Here is a 20,265-nt window from a genome sequence, read left to right on the forward strand (position 1 = left end):
CAGAACTCATTTCAAAGGCTGGTAACAGGCATCTTGCTGCAAGACATGACCTCCAGCTGACTTCTTTGCCAAGGAGACAGTGAGTGTGAGTTGCTCACCTACTAAGGGCAATAGTGAAGATGGAGAATAGGCCTTTGGCCTTGGAGAACTCGTCAGGAGCAGGCAGACATTGGAGAGCAGCCAGGGTCTGAGTAGCCGCTCCCAGGAGCAAGGCTTCCCGAGGCCACGCAGGACTCACAGTGGACCCAAGTGGTGATGGCCTGCCCCTGGCTCCCATGCAGGAGAGACCCCTGAAGGCCAGCGTGGCGGGACTGCTCTTGGCCAGCCCACCTGCCCCCCAGTTGACCCCCACTGTCCACCCAGTCTGTCCTGGCCTCCTTGCCTGCCCCAGGACACTGACTGTCCGGCGCCCCGGAGTCCTTCCTTCTGCGCCACCAGGGGCAGTCCTCAGTCCAGAGTAGAGCGGGCTAAGGGGTGGCTTGATGCTGGTGTCAGGAGCAAACTTGGAGGGAAAGGGCGGAGCCAGCGAGCCCCCTTCTCTCAGGAAAACCGCAAGAGGGAGGGGAGGAGGAAGGACCTACGGACCCCGTGCCTCCTGCATGTGGGGGGCTCGAGGCCCAGAGAAGGACGTGCCTGCAGGCGTGGCTGCACGGTCAGGGTCTGTGGCCTGAGCCCCTTCCCTTTGTCTTTCTCACAGCTTCCTGCAGCTCCGTAGCCCAGAGCAGATGCTGTATCCTGGGGGCGCAGTAACTCAGCACGCGGCGGGAGGTGCACTTTTGCCACATTTTCACGTGGAGGGAAAACCAATGGGCAGAAGTGTTAGCTCAGCCCGAGGAAGTACTGGTCACATGGGCCTGAGAGGAAATGGCTGGTTCAGGAGGTGAGGTCCTGTCCTGGCAGGTTGCGGGAATGCTGACAAGGAGCCTAGGAGTCACGCCAAGGCAGGGTGGTGTGTGGGCCAGGCCAGGTCTCCCCAGGACACAAGGCCTCTGGGCACCTAAGCTTTTCAACTTTCCTCAGAGCGGGATTCTGTTCCCAGCAGGGCAGCCGCCTTCCTTTCCTGTCATATGAATTTCCTCCTCGGCACATAACTGATGACACTGATCCTGCTGAGCAGTTTACGGAGTGCCTGGGACTGCCCGGGGAGCTGGCAGGTCAGCGAGGTGCATGGGGAGCTCTGGACGGCCCACAGCACCCACGCCGTGCTGAGGCTTCCTGGGTCTGTGCTCCGGGAGGGTGGGCAGTGCACCGCGGAGCCTTTGGTTTCCCATTTGATGGCAGCCTTCGCACCACAGTGGGCTCTTCGGTGTCTACCCTGCTTCTCGGGCTGCCTAGTGTCCCCCATAGTGGCTTCAGGGGGCTGTGTCAGATTCCTGCCTATCCAAACGTAGTTCCCAGGGCTTGAATGGGAGCAGAGTGCCCAGGGTGTGTGGCTCATGGGCATCTCTGGGAGACAGGTGCCGAGACCCGTCCCTGCCACATGGGCCGGGCTCCAGGAGGCAGGCAGCATCCAGATGCTCTGACCTGTCCTGCTCTGAGCTCCCCAGGACTGAGGGAGCCCCAGGATGCAGGGCTCCCAAGGCTCACACCAGGCCAGTTCCAGGCTGACCGGGACCCTTGGTCACTCCCCAGCTGCCCTCCCTCCTGACCCGCTGGCCCCATTGGGTTTGTGGGCCAGGTCCCCAGCCTCCTGTGGGCTGAGGAAGGCAGTGGGACGGGGAGGAGCCCCTGCAGTTTTCTCCGTCTGTCCCTTCCCCAGCACACGCGTTCCCTTCATCACGGGAGCCGTGGCCCCTGTCCGCTTGGGCCCTGGCCTGAGGAGAGAAGCCCGTTGGCACTTTAACTTGTCAGCCCCAAGTGAGTGGCCCACACTGCAGTTCCCCTCAGCACTTTCCACCTCCACTGACCGCTGACCGCTGACCGGAGCAGGGCGCCGTCTTCTGTCCCTCCTCAGCAACGCTGCGGCTCTAGGATAGGATTCAGCCCTTCGCGTCCAGGTGAGCAGCGTCCCTGCCTCCAAGGCTGGTCCAAACACGAGTACCCGGGACGCCGCCCCCTCCTGTGGGGATGTCGCGACTGTCTGGGCACAGGAGGCGAGCGTTCAGAGGGCTTCAGAAGGACACAGGCGAGTGCCCCCCGGGCTGGGGGCACAGCGCAGTCTGGGGGCTGCGCTGGTCTGAGTCACTGCACTGTGTTTGCTATGAAATCCATCCAGGGGAAATCTTTAGTATGGCACGAGCTCTACAAATAAAGCTTCTTTTTCTTTTCTAAGAGTCTGTTTTTATTTTCAATCTGCCATGAAGTTAGCACTGTGGGACCCAGCCTGACACACGTGCTTGCTGGCCTGTGGGAGGAAACAGGTGTTCAGGAGCAGGCGTGACCTTCCCGCAGGCTTGTGGCGAGGTGGCTCGGAGTCCTGGCCGCCCTGTGGATGAGTGTGTGCGAAGTGTGCCGTCCTCAGCAGCCCAACTCGCTTTCAGCGCCAGATGAGCTCCACTAGGGAGTCACCCGAGTCACTGAATGCAAGAGGATGAAAAAAAACCATTTTGTTCCGTTAACCAACGGTTCCCAAGCTTTGCGTCCCCTGGTGGGAGCCTCTAGAACCCCCCGGCCCTCAGCCCGGCCTCCAGCTGCCCAGGTTTACTCGCAGCCTCGTGGCTTCCAGAGATGCCCGTGAGGCTGGTGCTGAGTAAATATTGACAAAGTAGTCTAAAGAGCAAACACTTTGGCATTTGTAAGGTCCACCAGAAGGTCTTGTATATATTTGTGCAGCAGGAGTGAGTGCTGCATACCAATCGTCCTGACGGGCGCGGACGTCGTCTGCACGGGCTGTGCGCTGGCTGGGCACGGCTGAGGGACCCGGCACAGGCCAGGGCTGGGGCAGCGGGCACAGCCTTCCCTCCCATCTGGAACAAACCAGGCCCCATCTCTTGGCAGGATGCATATGCTAAGCTTTAGGAGGCCTGCTTTTCCAGAAGGAAAAAAGCCACAAAATCTCATTTTAAATTTATTTCAATTGGTGTACTTTCTTTTTACTTTGTAAACATTTTATTGATGTTTTTGTCCTTATAGTTATTAAAGACTGAGCCTCAAAAACATAATGAGTGAAAAGTGCTTGCTTAATTTAAATTGTGAACCTGTGTGTTAGGGAATGCACTGGGGGTAGGGAAGCGCAGGGCAGGCTAACTGACAGGCAGGAGCCGCTGTCCTGAGGCTGGTCCGAGCAGCCTATTGCGTTGGGAGCGAGTGCCGCCTCCAGAGTGTGCTTCACTAACTTCAAATTCCGTTTTAATCTCAAGCTGTTGCCCCAGAGAAGAGTAAGGTGGCAAATTATTTGAAGAGCAGGTATTCTTTGTGCTTCAAAGAAACGCCGTATTGTAAGTGTTTAATTTTGTAAACAAACGCGCCCATGGGCCTTGCTGCCGTCTCCCAGCCGGGAGCTGAGGAAGTGTGCCAGGTAGGACCAGCACCACTAACGCTCTCTCTTCTCTCTCTCCTCCCGGCTTCTCCTTCTCTTGCACCCGCCCCGTCTTCCCGCCCGTCTCCACGGCAGCCTATGTCTCCGACGAGCTAAAGGCTGCTGCCCTGGTGGAGGAAGAGCTAGACCCAGAGGAGAGCAGGGCGGATGGGGAGCCCTCGGCCAAGTACGCCTGCCCGGAGAAGGAGCCCAGCAAGGCCTGCGCCAGCTACCAGGACTCGCCGGCCGTGGAGTTCTCCAGCCACGACCTGGACAGCGAGTCGCACATCAGTGAGGCCAGTGACCGCATGGCCGACTTTGAAAGCGGCTCCGTCAAGAATGAGGAGGAGACCAAGGAGGGGGCGGGGGCGCCGGAGGACGCGCCCGTGCCGGACAGCCTGGAGCAGATGAAGGCCGTGTACAACAACTTCCTGTCCAACTCCTACTGGTCCAACCTCAGCCTCAACCTGCACCCGCCGCCCTCGGAGCGGCCCCCCGGCAGCAGCAGCAGCAGCAGCAGCAGCAGCAGCTGCGGCAGCGGCAGCTTTGACTGGCACCAGAGCGCCGTGGCCAAGACGCTGCAGCAGGCGGCGCAGAGCCGCGCCCTGCCCGAGCCCAGCCTCTTCAGCACGGTGCAGCTGTACCGGCAGAGCAGCAAGCTCTACGGCTCCATCTTCACGGGCGCCAGCAAGTTCCGCTGCCGGGACTGCAGCGCCGCCTACGACACGCTGGTGGAGCTGACGGTGCACATGAACGAGACGGGCCACTACCGCGACGACAACCACGAGGCAGACGGCAGCAACCCCCGGCGCTGGTCCAAGCCGCGCAAACGCTCGCTGCTGGAGATGGAGGGGAAGGAGGACGCCCAGAAGGTGCTCAAGTGCATGTACTGTGGCCACTCGTTTGAGTCCCTGCAGGACCTGAGCGTCCACATGATCAAAACGAAACACTACCAGAAAGTGCCTCTGAAGGAGCCCGTCACGCCTGTTGCGGCCAAAATCATCCCAGCCGCTCGGAAGAAAGCTCCCCTGGAGCTGGAGCTGCCCAGCTCCCCAGACTCCACCGGCGGGACCCCCAAGGCTGCACTGGCGGACGCAGGCGATGGGCTGCAGAAGAGCGCCAGCCCCTACATCACGCCCAACAACCGCTACGGCCACCAGAACGGGGCCAGCTACGCCTGGCACTTTGAGGCCCGCAAGTCCCAGATCCTCAAGTGCATGGAGTGCGGCAGCTCCCATGACTCCCTGCAGGAGCTCACCGCCCACATGATGGTCACCGGCCACTTCATCAAGGTCACGAACTCGGCCATGAAGAAGGGGAAGCCCATCATGGAGACGCCCGTCACGCCTGCCATCACGACCCTGCTTGACGAGAAGGTGCAGTCCGTGCCCCTGGCCGCCACCACCTTCACCTCCCCCTCCCACACTCCGGCAAGCGTCTCCCCCAAGCTGACCGTGGAGGTCAGGAAGGACGCCGACAAGGAGAAAGTGGCCCCCGACGAGAAACCCAAGGAGGAGGAGAAGCCCTGCGGAGAGGAAGAGAAGTATGACGTCTCCTCTAAGTACCACTATTTGACTGAAAATGACCTGGAGGAGAGTCCCAAGGGGGGCCTAGACATCCTGAAGTCCCTCGAGAACACTGTGACGTCCGCCATCAACAAGGCCCAGAACGGCACCCCCAGCTGGGGCGGCTACCCCAGCATCCACGCCGCCTACCAGCTCCCCAACATGATGAAGCTGTCCTTGGGTTCCTCAGGGAAGAGCGTGCCTCTGAAACCCGTGTTTGGCAACAGTGAAATCTTGTCCCCAACAAAGAGCCAGACCCTGGTCTCCCCACCCAGCAGCCAGACCTCGCCCATGCCCAAGACAAACTTCCATGCCATGGAGGAGCTGGTGAAAAAAGTCACCGAGAAAGTGGCCAAGGTCGAGGAGACGATGAAGGAGCCGGAGGGCAAGCTCTCTCCGCCCAAGCGGGCCAGCCCGTCCCCCTGCAGCAGCGACGCCAGTGAGCCCGTCGCGATGGAAGCTCCGGGCGACGGGGGCTCCCGCAGCCAGGACCACAGCCCCAGCCCCCCGCGGGACGGCGGCAAGGAGGGGAGCCCCCTGGCAGAGCCTGTGGAGAACGGCCCGGAGCTGGGCAAGCCCGTGTCCAGCTGCCTGAGCAGCAGCACGGCCATCATCACCGACCACCCGCCCGAGCAGCCCTTCGTGAACCCCCTGAGCGCCCTCCAGTCGGTCATGAACATCCACCTGGGCAAGGCCGCCAAGCCCTCCCTGCCCGCCCTGGACCCCATGAGCATGCTCTTCAAGATGAGCAACAGCCTGGCCGAGAAGGCGGCCGTGGCCACCCCGCCGCCCCTGCCGTCCAAGAAGGCGGACCCCCTGGACCGCTATTTCTACCATGCCAGCAACGACCAGCCCATAGACCTGACGAAGGGGAAGAGTGACAGAGGCTGCTCGCTGGGCTCCGTGCTCTCGTCACCCACGCCCACATCCCCGGCAACCTCCTCGTCCACGGCGACGGCGGCGAAGACGTCTGCCGTGGTGTCGTTCATGTCGAGCTCCCCGCTGCGCGAGAACGCCCTGTCAGACATATCCGACATGCTGAAGAACCTGACAGAGAGCCACGCGTCCAAGTCCTCCACCCCTTCCAGCGTCTCCGAGAAGTCTGACATCGACGGGGCCACCCTGGAGGAGGCCGAGGAGGCGACGCCCGCTCAGAAGAGGAAGGGCCGCCAGTCCAACTGGAACCCCCAGCACCTGCTCATCCTGCAGGCCCAGTTCGCCGCCAGCCTCCGGCAGACCCCGGAGGGCAAGTTCATCATGTCGGACCTGAGCCCCCAGGAGCGCATGCACATCTCCAGGTTCACCGGGCTCTCCATGACCACCATCAGCCACTGGCTGGCCAACGTCAAGTACCAGCTGCGAAGGACAGGGGGGACCAAGTTCCTCAAAAACTTGGACACGGGCCACCCTGTGTTCTTCTGTAACGACTGCGCATCGCAAATCAGGACTCCCTCCACGTACATCAGCCACCTGGAGTCTCACCTGGGTTTCCGGCTCCGGGACTTGTCCAAACTGTCCAGTGAACAGCTTAACAGTCAAATAGCACAAACCAAGTCACCATCAGAAAAGCTGATGACGTCCTCCCCCGAGGAGGACCTGGGCACCTCCTACCAGTGCAAGCTGTGCAACCGGACCTTTGCGAGCAAGCACGCGGTCAAACTTCACCTCAGCAAAACCCACGGGAAGTCCCCGGAGGACCACCTTCTGTACGTGTCTGAGCTGGAGAAGCAGTAGCATTTGCTTCTGAGGGGACACTGGTCTGCTTTGAGGGAGCCGGAGCCGGAGCCGGAGCCGGAGCCGGAGCCGGAGGCCCTGCCTGACGCGCACAGGCTCTCGCCTTCCCGCGGAGCGCCCTCGGGCTGGATTGTTTTGTACGACTGTACAGTGTGGATAGAGGTGCGTAATCAGCTGTTGTTACTGGTAACCATGAAGGTCGAACGCAGTGCTAAGTGTTTGGAACTCCGTGTAAGTGGGATTCAGTGGCGAGCGCCGACGCTCCGAGCTGCATGCATTAACAGACCGTTGAATTAAGCATTTATAGGAGCCTGCGCACCCTCCCCGTGGCTGGAGTGCGCTGGCATTCCTCACCCCTTCATCTTTACCCTCTGAGTACTTTGAAGCACTTTTGCATTCATTTGGTTAAAAAATAAAATAAAATGATAATAATGTATGAAGCTCTGTTTTTTAAACTCCTTACCAGCTTCGTTATAATTAATAATATGAACCTCCGTTTATGCAGGTCTGCAGGGGTATAACACGCCTTGAAATTTAAAAGAATATTATTTTCACATTGAAACATAGATGTATATATTGTATAGATTTCAGACTCTCTTATGAAGAATGTGATTGTGGTTAAATGACCTTTCCTGCATTTATAGCAACGGTGTTTTATGTCCCTGCCATGCTCTGGGCATATGTCGTGCCTGTGTATAGTGTATATTTCTGTTTCCTTTTTTAAGGTCTATGGGTTTTGTTTTTACATGCAAACACTGTAATTATGCAGAGGATACCACAGATAGCATTTATAAAGTATGCAGAAACATTATCTGGAAGCAAAGTCTGACTGTTTGTTCTGCTCTACAGTACATCTGTATTGGCAGAGGCTCCCGTTTAAATTAAGCATATTTATTAGCCCCGTGTCACCATTTGTTCTGAGTGGTCTGAGTGAACGCGGCCGGGCGCGGCCTCCACGGCAGGCAGCTCGTAACTACTTTGCACATTGTTTTTAAAAGTATTTATTAGAGATCAAAGAACGCGCAAAATAAACTCAGTGCTCAAAGGGTTAAGTCTATCTGAAAAGGAAGAAAAAGAGAGGACTTGTACTGTATTTCCTAAACGTTGATAAGCCTTTAAAGTGTTTGCACTGTAACACTTGGCTGAGCCCCGGGATCTGGGACTGACCTCCCCGTCTCCAGCCCTTCGGCTGCCGGGCCGTTGGCTGGGAGCCTTTTTGTCTCAAATGGTAACTTTCTGTTTTCTTGTCCCGATTATTTTCCCAAGATCCCACACTGCAGCTCTGTCTTCAGGCCCTGAAAGGTAACCCGTGGTTACCGCTCTGCAAGTGATCCTGTTCCTCCCCGTTTTTGGCACTTAATTTGCAGGAGTAACTGACAGCTGACACCCTATGAGAACCTGTGTATAAATATCGGCATGTAAACAGCACAGACACTGTACCACCGTGTGCCCTGTTTAGTTGTTGACAACGAACCACCATTATGTGACTCTTCATATAACCCTTTTTCTACGGCAGCATTAAAATCGTCTTTTTGCTATAATTTTGTGTCGCATTCACAATTATGTCTGAAATGTGTTCCGACTAACGAGCGCATTAAAGTGGAATTGTGTGAGGTCTGTTTATGACTGAGGTGGCTCCCGTGTCTGCCAGGTGCTGGCAGTCGGAAGCTGCCCGTAAATCAGGGGAGTCTCAGGGAACTTGGGTGTTTGGAGAGCAGGGAGCACCTCTCAGAGGCGGCGGGGACGGAATTTTCCCGGAGAACGAACATGTTAAAGAAAGGAAGACATTTGCCTGAGGTTAGATTCTCTCTGGGTAAGTGATGCTGTAAAATAGGGTAGCAGAGCCTCAGTCACACCTGGTGACTCCAATGGGATGGGTCTGGTCTCCCTGCTGGATGTGAGAGGTCTGGGCCCCGAGCCCTGCGGGAGGCAGACGGGAAGCGAGGCCTTTGGAAGCCTCTGTGCAGGGCGGCTCCTGCCTGTTGACGTGAGATTTTCAAGTAGCAGGAAACAGCCAAGAGGGGCAGGTGGAGTCTGGGTCCAGGGCCTCTTCTCCTGTGCTGAAGCACCCACAGGTGATGAGGTGCAGGATGGCACGGGTGGGGGGCTGAACCCACACATGGAGGAGGGGGAGAGCGTTATATGATAATCACACGCTTTTATTAGTCCTGGCAAATCATGCCAACAAAACGCTGGGACTGTCATGTAAAATTTAAAATACCTTTATTACTGTATTCAAGTCGCTCTTGCAGTTACGCGAATCATAGCTCCCAACCTAGAATTATACAAATGAGAGATGTATTCCAGCCATGTGATGCATAAAACACCTCACCTTAAAAATACTCTCTTATTAAAAATTTAAATTAAGCCCTTTCAGAGATGTTTGGCAACACGCCCACGGTTTCCATTCATCCCCACCCCTTTTTGTCAAGATGAGTCCAAAATCGGTCTGCTCTAGTCTTGTCGGCAGTCATCTCTCTCTGCGTTTTAGAGAGAAACTCACTGGAGTTTAGAACGGTTTTTGGCAAACAGGGGTTCCGGGCTGGCTGTGCTCACACTTGTGATGCAGACACACACTTGGGCTGTGCTGAGGGTGGGGCAGGGAGGGCTCCCCCTCTGGCCCTGGGCCGGCCCCCTTCCCCATCTGGAGAGGCCGTCCCTCTGAGCCGTCCTTTGCCCCATGAGCCCCTCCCCTCACCTGGGAGGAGCTGTGGGACATGGCACGTCTCCCGGGAACCTGGCTCAGGGGACAGAGACACTCTCCCCCTGTGCCTCCCGCATCCTCTCTTCCTGGAGCCCAGATTTCTACTCTTGAATTTTTCGCAGGTTAAATATAGATTTGGTTTATTAGAATCCAAAGTCCTGAGTCTAACAGATTAAACTGACAACACTTCCGTCACCATCAGGGCCCATGTGGCTTGAAGGGAGTTGGGATTTGTGCTGCTGGTGGAACCTCCATCTACAGTTTGGGAGAAGAACCTGACACTCTGCCCGTCTCCTCCTCATTACCCCAACCCCAGGATTAACTTCAGGACTTTTCCTCTTGGGTGTAGAAGGGAGCATTTCCAGTCGAGGTAGGTGGCACATGGTGTCGCTCACTCGGCATCTGGGCTCAGAGCCAGGAGGGGACTGCTTGTATTCATGGGGCCCAGAAATTAATTTTACCCGGAGAGGAAGCAGTGCCTGGGCAACTGAAGGCCCTTGTCAGGAGTACAAACCTAACTGGGCACAATGACAGTCCCCCAAACCACACATCATAGGGAGGGGACAGGCAGGGCCTCAGCCCACCTGCAGATGCAGGGCCACTTAGTCCAGAAGTCACAGAACCCTGTCCTGGCTGGAGAGTGGCCACCGCCCAAACAGCCTCCCCGCAGGGCCAGGCAGGCCCGCGGCTCCCGCGGCGAATCAGGACGCACCAGGCTGCTCCAGGCCCACGCAGATGTGGCTCCCTCCCCCACGGCGATGGCAACAGAGGATGTGAGTGGGAAGGACTTTAGCATCCAAGTGGGTCTTTAACCGGGTCCAGGGAGGGGGAGGGGCGGTGCCGAGCGAGGCCAGTTTAATCACAGGTGTGCAGGTGACCCCAGCCTCACCCCGCCCAAGCCCAGGCTTGCCGCAGTCCTACTGTATATCTTCCAGCCATCACACTTACACAGTATCTTAAAATAACATTTGTGATAAATGTGCAATTTAACTAATTTATGGTGCTCTGATGTGCTCAGGGCTACATGCAAGATGAAAACCTTAAATGGAGCTTGAACAGCTCACTTCACAACAAGAAATCAATATGCCACATCTCAGCTCCTCTCCGCAGTCAACATGCAGCAAAAACACCAGTGATGCAGCCTCAGCTTCGAGGCGGCGAGATTCTGTCATTAACCAGAGCCTGGCGTGCGGCTGCTGTGATGAGGACCCAGGGCTCCCTGGCACTCTGTTCCATTTTCATTCCGCAAAAGGAAAAACACTGATGGCCACCAAGGCGGTGCTGTGCTCAGGTGCAGGGTCGTTCCCGGAAGCCCCAGCGAGTTCCGGGCCGTGGGCTCTGCGAGCTGAGCAGGACTTAAAGTTCCAACTGCTGCGGCTCAGCGCCCACCCCGACGGCCACCTGTGTGACCAAACACTTACAAAGAAGACAGGCCTGCAACCTGCCTGGCCCAGGGAGAGCTGGGCTCCATGAGAGCAGAACCGAGGAGCTAGGAGCCCAAGTGGCAAGACACCAGCGCCCGGCAGCCGGCAGCCTGAACAGAGCCCGTGCGAGAACTTCGTCTCTGAGCGGCTAAGTCATTTATAGGAAAATCAAGTGATATTTTTTCAGATTTCCTGCGTAGATCTTTTGAAATCGGAAAATTGCAGTTGCCTTGTGTTCTGTTGATTCTTTAGCACAAAAAATAACATGCTTTGTAGTATAGGAAGCAATCAGAAAAACAAAACACAAATCCCAACACCACTCTTTAATGAAAACACTTTAACTGTAAAATAATAGCTGTTATCCTATTAGCTAATGGAGAGGTTACCACTTCTACTCCACCAGAGTTACTCTCTTGGTAACAGAAACACGAGCCTTCTCCTCAGGGATTTATTAGTGAGCACGTGTGGTACTTGGCAAAAGGAAACCTAGAAGTGGCCTTCCCGGGGATCCCAAGCCCCCCACGCCGCTCAGCCTGAAGCCTGCCTCGGACACAGGGTAAGGTGCTGCGCTGGGCACCAGGCCACTCCAGCTGCCCGCCTTGCAGACCTGCTACCCTCAGCTCCGGGAACTATCTCCTTGGGAAAGGCTTTAGCTCTGTCTCTTAGAGAGCTCTGGGAAGAAAGCTCCTCTCTGGGAATCCTGGCCTTCCCGAGTGCCGTGTGGCTGCTCTGTCTCAGTGAGGGCTGGACGCCCAGGGTCAGTGGGAGCGGTGATCAAACACCAGCTTTGGTCTCCAGGGGGGCACTGCCCTTCTGTGTACTCCACCAAGGTTCCCAGGGCAGAGACAAGCTGTTGGACTCAGGGCACCGCTCTTCTATCCCTGAGGATTTGCCTGGAGGCCACCCCCAGGAGGAATTTCAAGGCAAGCAGCCCCCATAGTGGGTGGGCTGTGAGGGTGTCAAACGCATCCCAAAGCACCTCTGATTTGAGACCACATGCCGTACTCAGCCAACACAGTGGATTTGCCAAATTGTTGGCCTATGGCCTGACAGTCTGTGAGGTCCGGACCCTCCTGGACAGCAGGTGGTGACTCAGGAGAGGCTTCAGTCAAAGTCAGCTGCTGCTTGAGGCTCCACATTTTGGGGTCAGCACCCTATCCCAGGTCCGAGGAACCAGGTGTTTTCAAAACTGAATTCTAATGATAGAAGATCAGAGGAGCTGCTTTCTGCCACATTTGTTTAATGTCTCCGATGAAGATACTCTAGTAAATCGCTGCTGAGGAGGGGGATAGGCAGGGAGCCCTCTTCCCAGAGATTGACAGCCCTAGTCAGCTGCTGGGCACCCAGGTGCCCTGTGCTCACTGTCTAACCCAGGCTGTCCTGTACAGTAGCCACCAGCCACATCTGCGTACTCAAATTCAAATAAAATAAAATAAAACTTCAGTTCCTCAGCTGTAAGGGCCACATTTCAAGTGTGGGCATTTCAACTGCGGGCATCAGCCTCCCCGAGTCAGAGCTCCTGCCTTCACGACGAGGCCGGGCCAGTCGACAGGTGCTCTAAGAAGCCTTAGTTTGCCGATATGGGCACAGGCAACATTCTCTGTGCTCGAAGCCAAGGACACATAATTAACCTTGAGCATAAAGTTATAAACAGAAGTGCAGCAAGCCTCAGGGCATGAAGTTGCTGATCATTGCCCCCGCTAGGGGTATGACCTGGGCTGCAAACTCCAGAGCCCAGAGGTCCTGTAGATGTGGCCGTGCCCTTGCTCGGCCCTTAGCGGTGAATCAGTCCCCGTGCTGCTCCCTTTGCCCAAGTGGACTCGAACCCTTCCCTGGGACTGGGAGGCTCAGACGTGGCTTGTGGCTGGCGTGGCTCCTCGCCCCCACACGCGGGGCCCTTGTGTCCCATGCTCACACAGGCCTTCAGACCCCGCCAGGCCTCCTCTCCAACCCTGCAGTCCCAGGCAGAGCTGGGGGTGGGGATGCCCATCCTTCTCTTTCTTTAAAAATTAAAATGTATAAATAGGACTTTGGAAATGACTTTTTAAATTTGGAGGGTTAAGTTTTCAAAATTATTGCATCTCAACATTTCACTTCCATTATTTTTTTTCCACAGCAGGATTCAGGGACACATTTACGACCGTCATAATCGTGAGTTAGAGATCTCCCAGGCCAAGTGAAATGGAATTACGAGAAACTGAAATCTGTTTTAATTGGAGCATTTATGGAAAAAAGAAGTCAGAGTGGCTGCTTTTTCCTTTAGATGACTCTCCAGCTCAAGGCTGTACCTGTGTCCGAAACCAGGGCTGGGTGAGTGTGGGCCAAGGCAGAGCAGGGAGAGTGGCGGGAAAGAGGGGTGTCAGGAAGGAGTCATTTTCTCAGCTTAAGAAATGGAGGTGCGGTCGCTGGTTCCGCCTCAGTGACCCTGAGACCAGTCGGCAGACGCTGACGGACTGGGCTCCTGACGCCTCATCAGGGCTTGTCATCGCTCTAATGAATATCATTTAAATTGCTCTGTCTATTGGTGGAGTTTGGATGTCGATTTAATTTGTGCGTGTGTTCGAGTTCTTCTGCTTGGCTAGGCTAACAGAGAAGCTGCCGCCTAATGAAAACTGAGTCGGTGACAGTGTGATGGGCTCCAACCCAGTCAGATGGGTTTGAAGGGCTGCGGTGACAGGAGCTCTGCTGGGAAGGAGAGAGGGGCTCTTCTGCAGTGTGGGGCGGCGGGGCAGGGCTGTGCTGGACGGGGCCTGGGAGCCTCCCCTCCCCTCAGCTCAGCCAGCCGCCGCCAGTGAGGCTGAGCTCCAAGCACTGTCTTGTCAGGGCTGGGTCCCAGGATTCCCCGCCCTGTGGTTAAATGGCACATGGACGGCATTGCTGGGATTGGGGTCCCAGGATCCACACACCCCCGGTGGTTAAATTGCACGTGGATGGCATTGGGGTGAGCAACTGTGAGGTTGAGACTCAGACCCCACCTCTAAAGCAAGCGATGTGGCCCAAGGCTCCAGCTGGGATCACAGGTGGGACCCTCGTGGTTTGGACATGCGGAGAGCCCTGGGCTTTCTCTCACGCTGCTTCCACCCCAAGGCATCATCCTTACCGCGTGCATGGCAGGAGCTCGGCTCTCAGGACAGTGACCTGCCCAGGTTCTTACTGTGTCTCCCAGCTACCCTGGGAGAAAGGCAGGTTGCTGTCAGGTCAGCCAGGCCTCTGCCCCCAGAGCATTCTGAACACAGGTGAGCATCAACCCCAACACCTGCTGACCCCACGCTCACCCTTACCTCCCAGGGGGCCATCGTTCTGGGAGGAGTACGAGGGTTGGTCCTGGTGTTCCGGTCCAACTGGCCCACGGGTTCCCTGACACCCAGATTCTCCTGGGGTTGTGAGCCAGGACAGGCCAGCCTGAGCGGGGGGGCGGGGGGGCGGGGGGGGAGGACTGCCCATGACAGAGCCCTGTCCTGCCCTGTGCTGCCCTCTCTGTGCTCCCCGAAGTCTGAGCCTGGGGCTACCGCCTGCCTGCACGGCCACCTTCTCAGATGTCAGCAAGGCAGCCCCGAGCCTGAGAAAACCGCCACAGAGAAGACTCTTCAGGACGGGGCTCTGTCCTCTGCTCTTCAGAACCCCCCATTGCTGTGTTTGGGGGGTTCTCAGGCTTGGAAAAAGATGAACCCTTTTCACTCTCTCCCTCAGCTTCGTGGCCTCGGAGGGGTGGTGGCCCCTTTTGAGACACAAGGCCTCTCCCTCGGGAAGGCGTCCTGCCTTCCCCACACCTGCTGAGTCGTGGGCACTGGGCTCCCCCAAGCTTGCTCACAGGTCTTGGTGGGGGTCCCAGTCAGTGCTGATGGCTCCCCGCTGACTTTTAGGTGTAACTCACAGGGCTCCTGTGTCTTTCAGGCTGGGGGGCTCCGGGGTGGTCATCCAGGTGGACGAAGGTGCCCAAGTGAGGCCACCAGGAACCTGTCCTCCTCCTCCTCTCTCTCCATATATATCTCCCCCTTCCCCCTTCATCCCTCCCTCCCCCTCCCTCCCCCCTCTGTCCTTCCTGCTCTGGGCGGATTTCCCCTCACCCTGTGGTCTCCTGTACGTCTTGCTCAGGACGTTTTGGGGAGAAGGGGGAAGAGCTTCTTGTCATAAGGTGGAGCCAGGGCCCGAGGCTGGGTCGGTCATTCCTGGACCAGCAGCTGTGGTTCTGATGAGCCGGTGCCACAGGCTCACCTCAACTGGCTTCAGGCCCGAGGGCAGGACCTTCTCTGCCCTGATGCCAGGGTCTAGCCGTGTGTGCTGTTTATGGCTTGGCCAGTGCTCCTCTGTGCGTCCCAACTCCTGCCCCCCTCAGCTCTGCCAGTGGGGTGACGAGCCCGGGGATGTCGCGGGTTCCTCTGCGGGTGGCTTCCCTGGATAGGCCTCAGCCTTCCAGGGGCAGCAGGTGGGCCCGACAGGAAGCTGGGCTGTGGGAGTCCGCAGGCCTCCGGAGCAGGCTCTCCCGGGAGAAGTGCCCCAGGCAAGCACAACCGGCCCGGGGCCTCCCGGCTATTCTCTTTAAGGCGCAGCCAGGGCCCAGGACCCTTGGGACGGGGTGGGGTCTCTGCCCAAAGGCCACAGGTCCTTTTTGGTTGTCACATCCTAGACCCTGATGTGGCTGCAGACCGGGATTTACTGGAAAGAGGAGCCTTTGTCCGTGGCTGCCTCCGGCACCTGACCTGGACAATGAGCATTCACTTGGCACAGGCCTGCATGCGACCTACAGGGTGTCTGGCGTGGGCCACACATAGACAAAACCACTTTAATTCCTTGCCAAGCTCTGAGAATCGGGAGAGTTGCTGCTGATTCCCGGCCCTGTGGGTGGTGCCTTCCTATGGGACAGCAGGGGCTGCCCACCTCCGGTGGCCCCGTCCCTCCTGCTCCCAAGGTGTCCTGTGGGCGGACTCCCCACGAACGGGGTGCCGATGAGGACCCGGAGGCAGGCACTTCCTGTGACAGGTGACCCCAGGAAGCAGATGGGGCGTGTGGCCCAGGAAACCGAAGGAAGGCAGCTCTGCTGGGGAACCTCTGCAGGATCGCTCAGAATGTCGCCCGGGGTCCCACCCGAGGGCTGGGCAGAGGAGGGTCGGGAGTCTTGTCCCCGGCTGGGCTAGAGACCTGGGTGCAGAAGGTGCCTTTGGCAGGTAATGGTGAAGGTGAGGGAAGTGAGGAAGTGTGGCCGCAGCCACATTCAGCCGCCAAGCTCCCGTCCCACTTGCACTCTGTGGCCGGGGTCCCTCGGTGGGCGCCTGGCCCAGTGGGCGAGTTCCCTGAGAGGGGAGCGACGTGGCCACCCAGCAGCCACGCCACCTGGGGCGGACGCCAGAGCTGGCCTGCCCCTGCTGCGCTGACCACCCTGTGCTGCTGGCTCTGGAGACACGAGCCCTGGTGTCTCACCCTTCTATCTGTTTAGTTATTTAAGTGTTGACTTATTTATGTGTTTATCACCCACCTAGTTCCAGGGCCCGTGCAGGCTTTTGTACAGCTCATTAATTGCCTCATTGCTGGCTGTAGACAGCAAAATTGGCTGAGAGGGGTGGGAGGTACCTGGGGGGGTAGGAACTGTGGGATGGGGACCTGGCACCCCCACAGCCCCTCGTCTCTGACTCCCTCAGCTAGCCCCTCACAAAATGATGTCACTCAGGAAATAGCGCACATAGGAAGTCCCTCCCCCTACAAGTGCCCACAGGCACAGGGCACCCCTTGCCCTGACCAGCAGGATGGACGCTTTGGCCAGGGGAGCTGCTGGTGGGCAGCTTATCTTCCTGCCTCTCTTGACCCCTCGCACTCACTGCTGGGCCACTGTGGGCAGGTGGCGGCCAGGTTAGGAGGCAAGAGGGCAGGGACATCTCCCACATCCCCACGGCCTCTGCACAGACCTCTCTCACCATGTGCCTCCCCGCACCCACTGCTTTGTGTGGGCACAGATGTGCCCTTCCTCCATGAAAATGCCCTGCCACACAGTGAGTGTCCAGGTCCACGTGAATTATAATAGAATCAACGTGGGCGCAACTGCCATGGGAGTTTGGGGGTGCATTTCCAGTCCCTGCCCCCAAGAGAGCTGGTGGGGACCTGGGTCATGGCCAGGGTGCAGTCACCCTCCACCATGCCACCATGCTGGCATTTCTGCTCACCCAGCACATCCACGCCACACAGTGATCAGCTAGTCTTGAGGAACAGACAAGGGGCTTACCAGAGATTAATTCCATTTGGGTTTCTCTCCCGAGGCCCCGCCTGGCAGCGAGCTCTCCCAACACCCACATGTCCGCAGCCCAGCGGCTCTGTCCATCAGCTCTTGTCCAAGTTAACTATTCATTTTATGTATTTCAATTTGGGCAGAACATTTATTTGGCTTAAATTTCCTTTTCAGGGGTTGGAATGTGCCTAGCACACACAGGCAGGGATGAGCTGCTTGAATTTCGTCAGAAGGAGTTTAGTTTACAAAGATAGTAACGGAGCTATTAAAACCAACAACCCCTTTTAAAGCAAACAGACCATTAAAATATAGGAACAGTTTATGGCATAAATAAAATGGAGACTATAGATTATTTAAAGATAAGATTTTCAAGAAACATGCATAAAAACATTTAAATAATTTTTCCGTGATTTTTTCACAAAGTGAACTTCAAAATACAAATTCAAGTTAAAAAAAATGAGCACAGAAAGACATTAAAAATCCATCTTACTACTAAAGACATGAAAAAGACTCGACTTTTCTTCTAGATGTGCCTGTGATTTCTAAGGGCCGGGAGGGGGAACTGCTTAAATTCGTAGATGGCAGAATTGATCAGGCTCCTAGAGGCACGCTGTGGAGAGGAGCAAGACATTTGCTTCTAGACCATTCTCTCCAGCCAACTGACAGAGACGACAACTTTGTCCATTAGTCCGACCCATTGTCTTGCTTCGGCACAGAAGGGCTGAAGGCGGAGGTAGATTCCACTGCTGTGCATATTTTAAGGGTTATTTGGCAACACGAGTGAAGCTAAAAGTAGCCTCTTAATCTAATTAATTGACATTTCTGAATCTTGCTTTCACAACAACACATGGTTTCATGTTCTGGGTTTTAGCACTTGTCAAGCTTTTTTGGAGAATGTTTTGGTCAGAATGACAAGATAATTTGTGACTGAGGCTCCAAGCTAGAGAAGTGTTTAAGGCTATAATGATTTATTATCATCACAGAATAACAAAATTTACAAAGTGTTTCATCAGAATTTTTGAAGTAAGTTTGCCACCACAGGAGAGGATCGGGGTGGGGTGGCCGGGCCCGGAGACAGGAAGGGTTCAGACTCCATATACAAACGCAGCCATGACGGATTCGTCTATTAAATTTATCTCTGCGTGTTCCTGGGGAGAGAAACCCCAGAGCACTTTAGGAGGACGAGGGAGAGAGAGCGGAGAAATCAGACCTCTCTGGGTTTCGTAGGCAGGAAACCAGAGGCCCCAGCTCCGCTCTTCATGTACACGTGGCTACAGGCAACGATGAATTTCTACATTTTGGCAACGGTCAGAGTGAAAGTAGTCGCACTATCTATAGAAACTTTGAGATGGAGAACGCTTGGAGTGTGCTACTGAAAATGCAAGAAGCACATTTTTGAAAGGATGCAATAATATCACTGAGTGACAGTAAATTAACATGCTGACATTTGCAGACGCTCAGAGCATTGCCATAAAAAGAAGTAATACAGCATGACTAATTTGGACTTTCCTCCTTCCTGGGGAGAGACAGCCCAGCCCCTCCAAGGCCACCCTGAGGCCTGGCCTCCACACCTCCTCCCCTCCCGGACTCTCTGCCCCTGTCTGTGCTCCAGCGTTGCCTGGGGAGGCCCTTTTGACTCCTGGGGCCTGGAAGATGCTCCCTTGAATTTCAGAAGAGTGTTTCTGGCTGTCAGGGGCTCACGGCTGACAGCTGGCGGCTGGGTGATGGCCTGAGGGACCCTCTGCCTGTTCAGTGTTAGGTCCTCAGGCATCGCGACACACGAGGAGACTGAGGCACAGCAGAGGGCCTGGAAGTTCCCAGGTTGCTCATGTTCCCCGAGGCCCAGCACGCATCCCGGAGAGGCCCTGGGTAAAGGGGCATCCTGTCCACCTCCCCACGTTGGACATGAGCCTCTGCTGTTGGAGCCGCACATGCTTGGCCAACAGAAAGTGCTGGCTGACATTCGCTAAATTAATGAAAAAATGCCTGAGGTGAGTTGACTGCCCACAGTGCCAGGTCAGTGCCCAGCGCCGATGCCCTCACAGACCTCTGTCTCTCAGGCACCTGGGCTCCCAGCCAGAGGCCATGCTTGCTCTGGGCCGGCTGCCCCTCGGACGTGAGCGCGGCACCTCCCAGGTGACAGCCACCGGTCCCGTCCCGTGGAGACAGAGGACCCTGCATTCGCAAGGCCCAGTCCTGTGCCTGGGCAGCAGCAGACTCTCAGCAGGCGTGTGCTCACTCCTTCTGATGAGTGATGATGAAGAGGCCACGCTCCTCCTGGAGGAAGCCACCAGGAAACACATCCACATTAGCAGCTGCTGCACTGCAGCGCAGCATCGGGCTGGGTCCTAGCCAGAGCCCTGCGCGTGCGGGGGACTTGGCCAGAGGCCGGCGGGTGCTGAGGCTGAGCTCCGAGGTCCCAGGTCCCGGACCCTGGATCCAGACCTGTCCATCGATGGGACTGGCGGCCGGTTTCACCTTTGTGGGGCATCTCTGGATGTCTGCATTTGGGCAGGGATTTGCAGTCAAGAGATGACATGGAAAAGGCCGGCGAGTGACAGTGACCCAGGTGGGGGCTCAGCCTGGGCAGAATGAGAGGACCGAGGCCGGGGCGAGCTCGAGCTGCTGGCGAGAGCACCAGTGGCCGAGAGCAGCGGCCCGGCCCTGAGCACACGCGCGAGGACACAGCGGTGCCTGCTGGGGGCCAGGGCCTGCGCTCTGGACGGCGGACCTGACCCACAGCACAGGGCGGAGGATACACTGAACACTTACAGCTTCGATGCTGTTTTAATTATTAAAAATCAGATCAGAAGAGCCTCCCCTTCCTTACCCAGGCCCAAGTCTGTCGGACCAAGGGTACTGTAGCGCATGGGGCCCCGGATTCTGGGGTCCCCCGGGCTCTGCCGGGGCCTGGCTGCCTGATGACCTGAAGGGCCTGTCAGGTGGGAGGCACACTGAGGGTCACCAGTGAGCCACCATTCCCTCTGCCACCCAAGGTCCAGCTTCCTGCAAACTGAGAGTCTGACACCAAACATTTGAGGGGGATGAAGGTCTGCGGAGGGCACAGCCCCGTATCTCTTTCATATCCTGAGCGAACACCCGGTGGGCTCAGAAGCCAAGGATGGGATCCCTCCTGGCCCCAGGGCACCCTCAGGGCCCCACGG

At 56.7% G+C, this 20,265-nt stretch overlaps 1 protein-coding gene across 1 annotated transcript; it reads left to right on the forward strand.

The window, feature by feature from the left end:
- The first annotated feature begins 3,151 nt into the window (after window positions 1-3,151).
- Window positions 3,152-6,813, forward strand: TSHZ3 (teashirt zinc finger homeobox 3). Its single transcript, XM_016212250.2, has 2 exons — window positions 3,152-3,162; window positions 3,462-6,813. The coding sequence occupies exons 1-2, from the start codon at window positions 3,152-3,154 to the stop codon at window positions 6,754-6,756; spliced, it is 3,306 nt and encodes a 1,101-aa protein (XP_016067736.1). The 3' UTR covers window positions 6,757-6,813.
- Window positions 6,814-20,265: the final 13,452 nt, after the last annotated feature.

Source organism: Miniopterus natalensis, chromosome 18, assembly GCF_054644295.1.
Source record: "Miniopterus natalensis isolate mMinNat1 chromosome 18, mMinNat1.hap1, whole genome shotgun sequence".
Lineage (NCBI taxonomy): Eukaryota > Metazoa > Chordata > Mammalia > Chiroptera > Miniopteridae > Miniopterus > Miniopterus natalensis.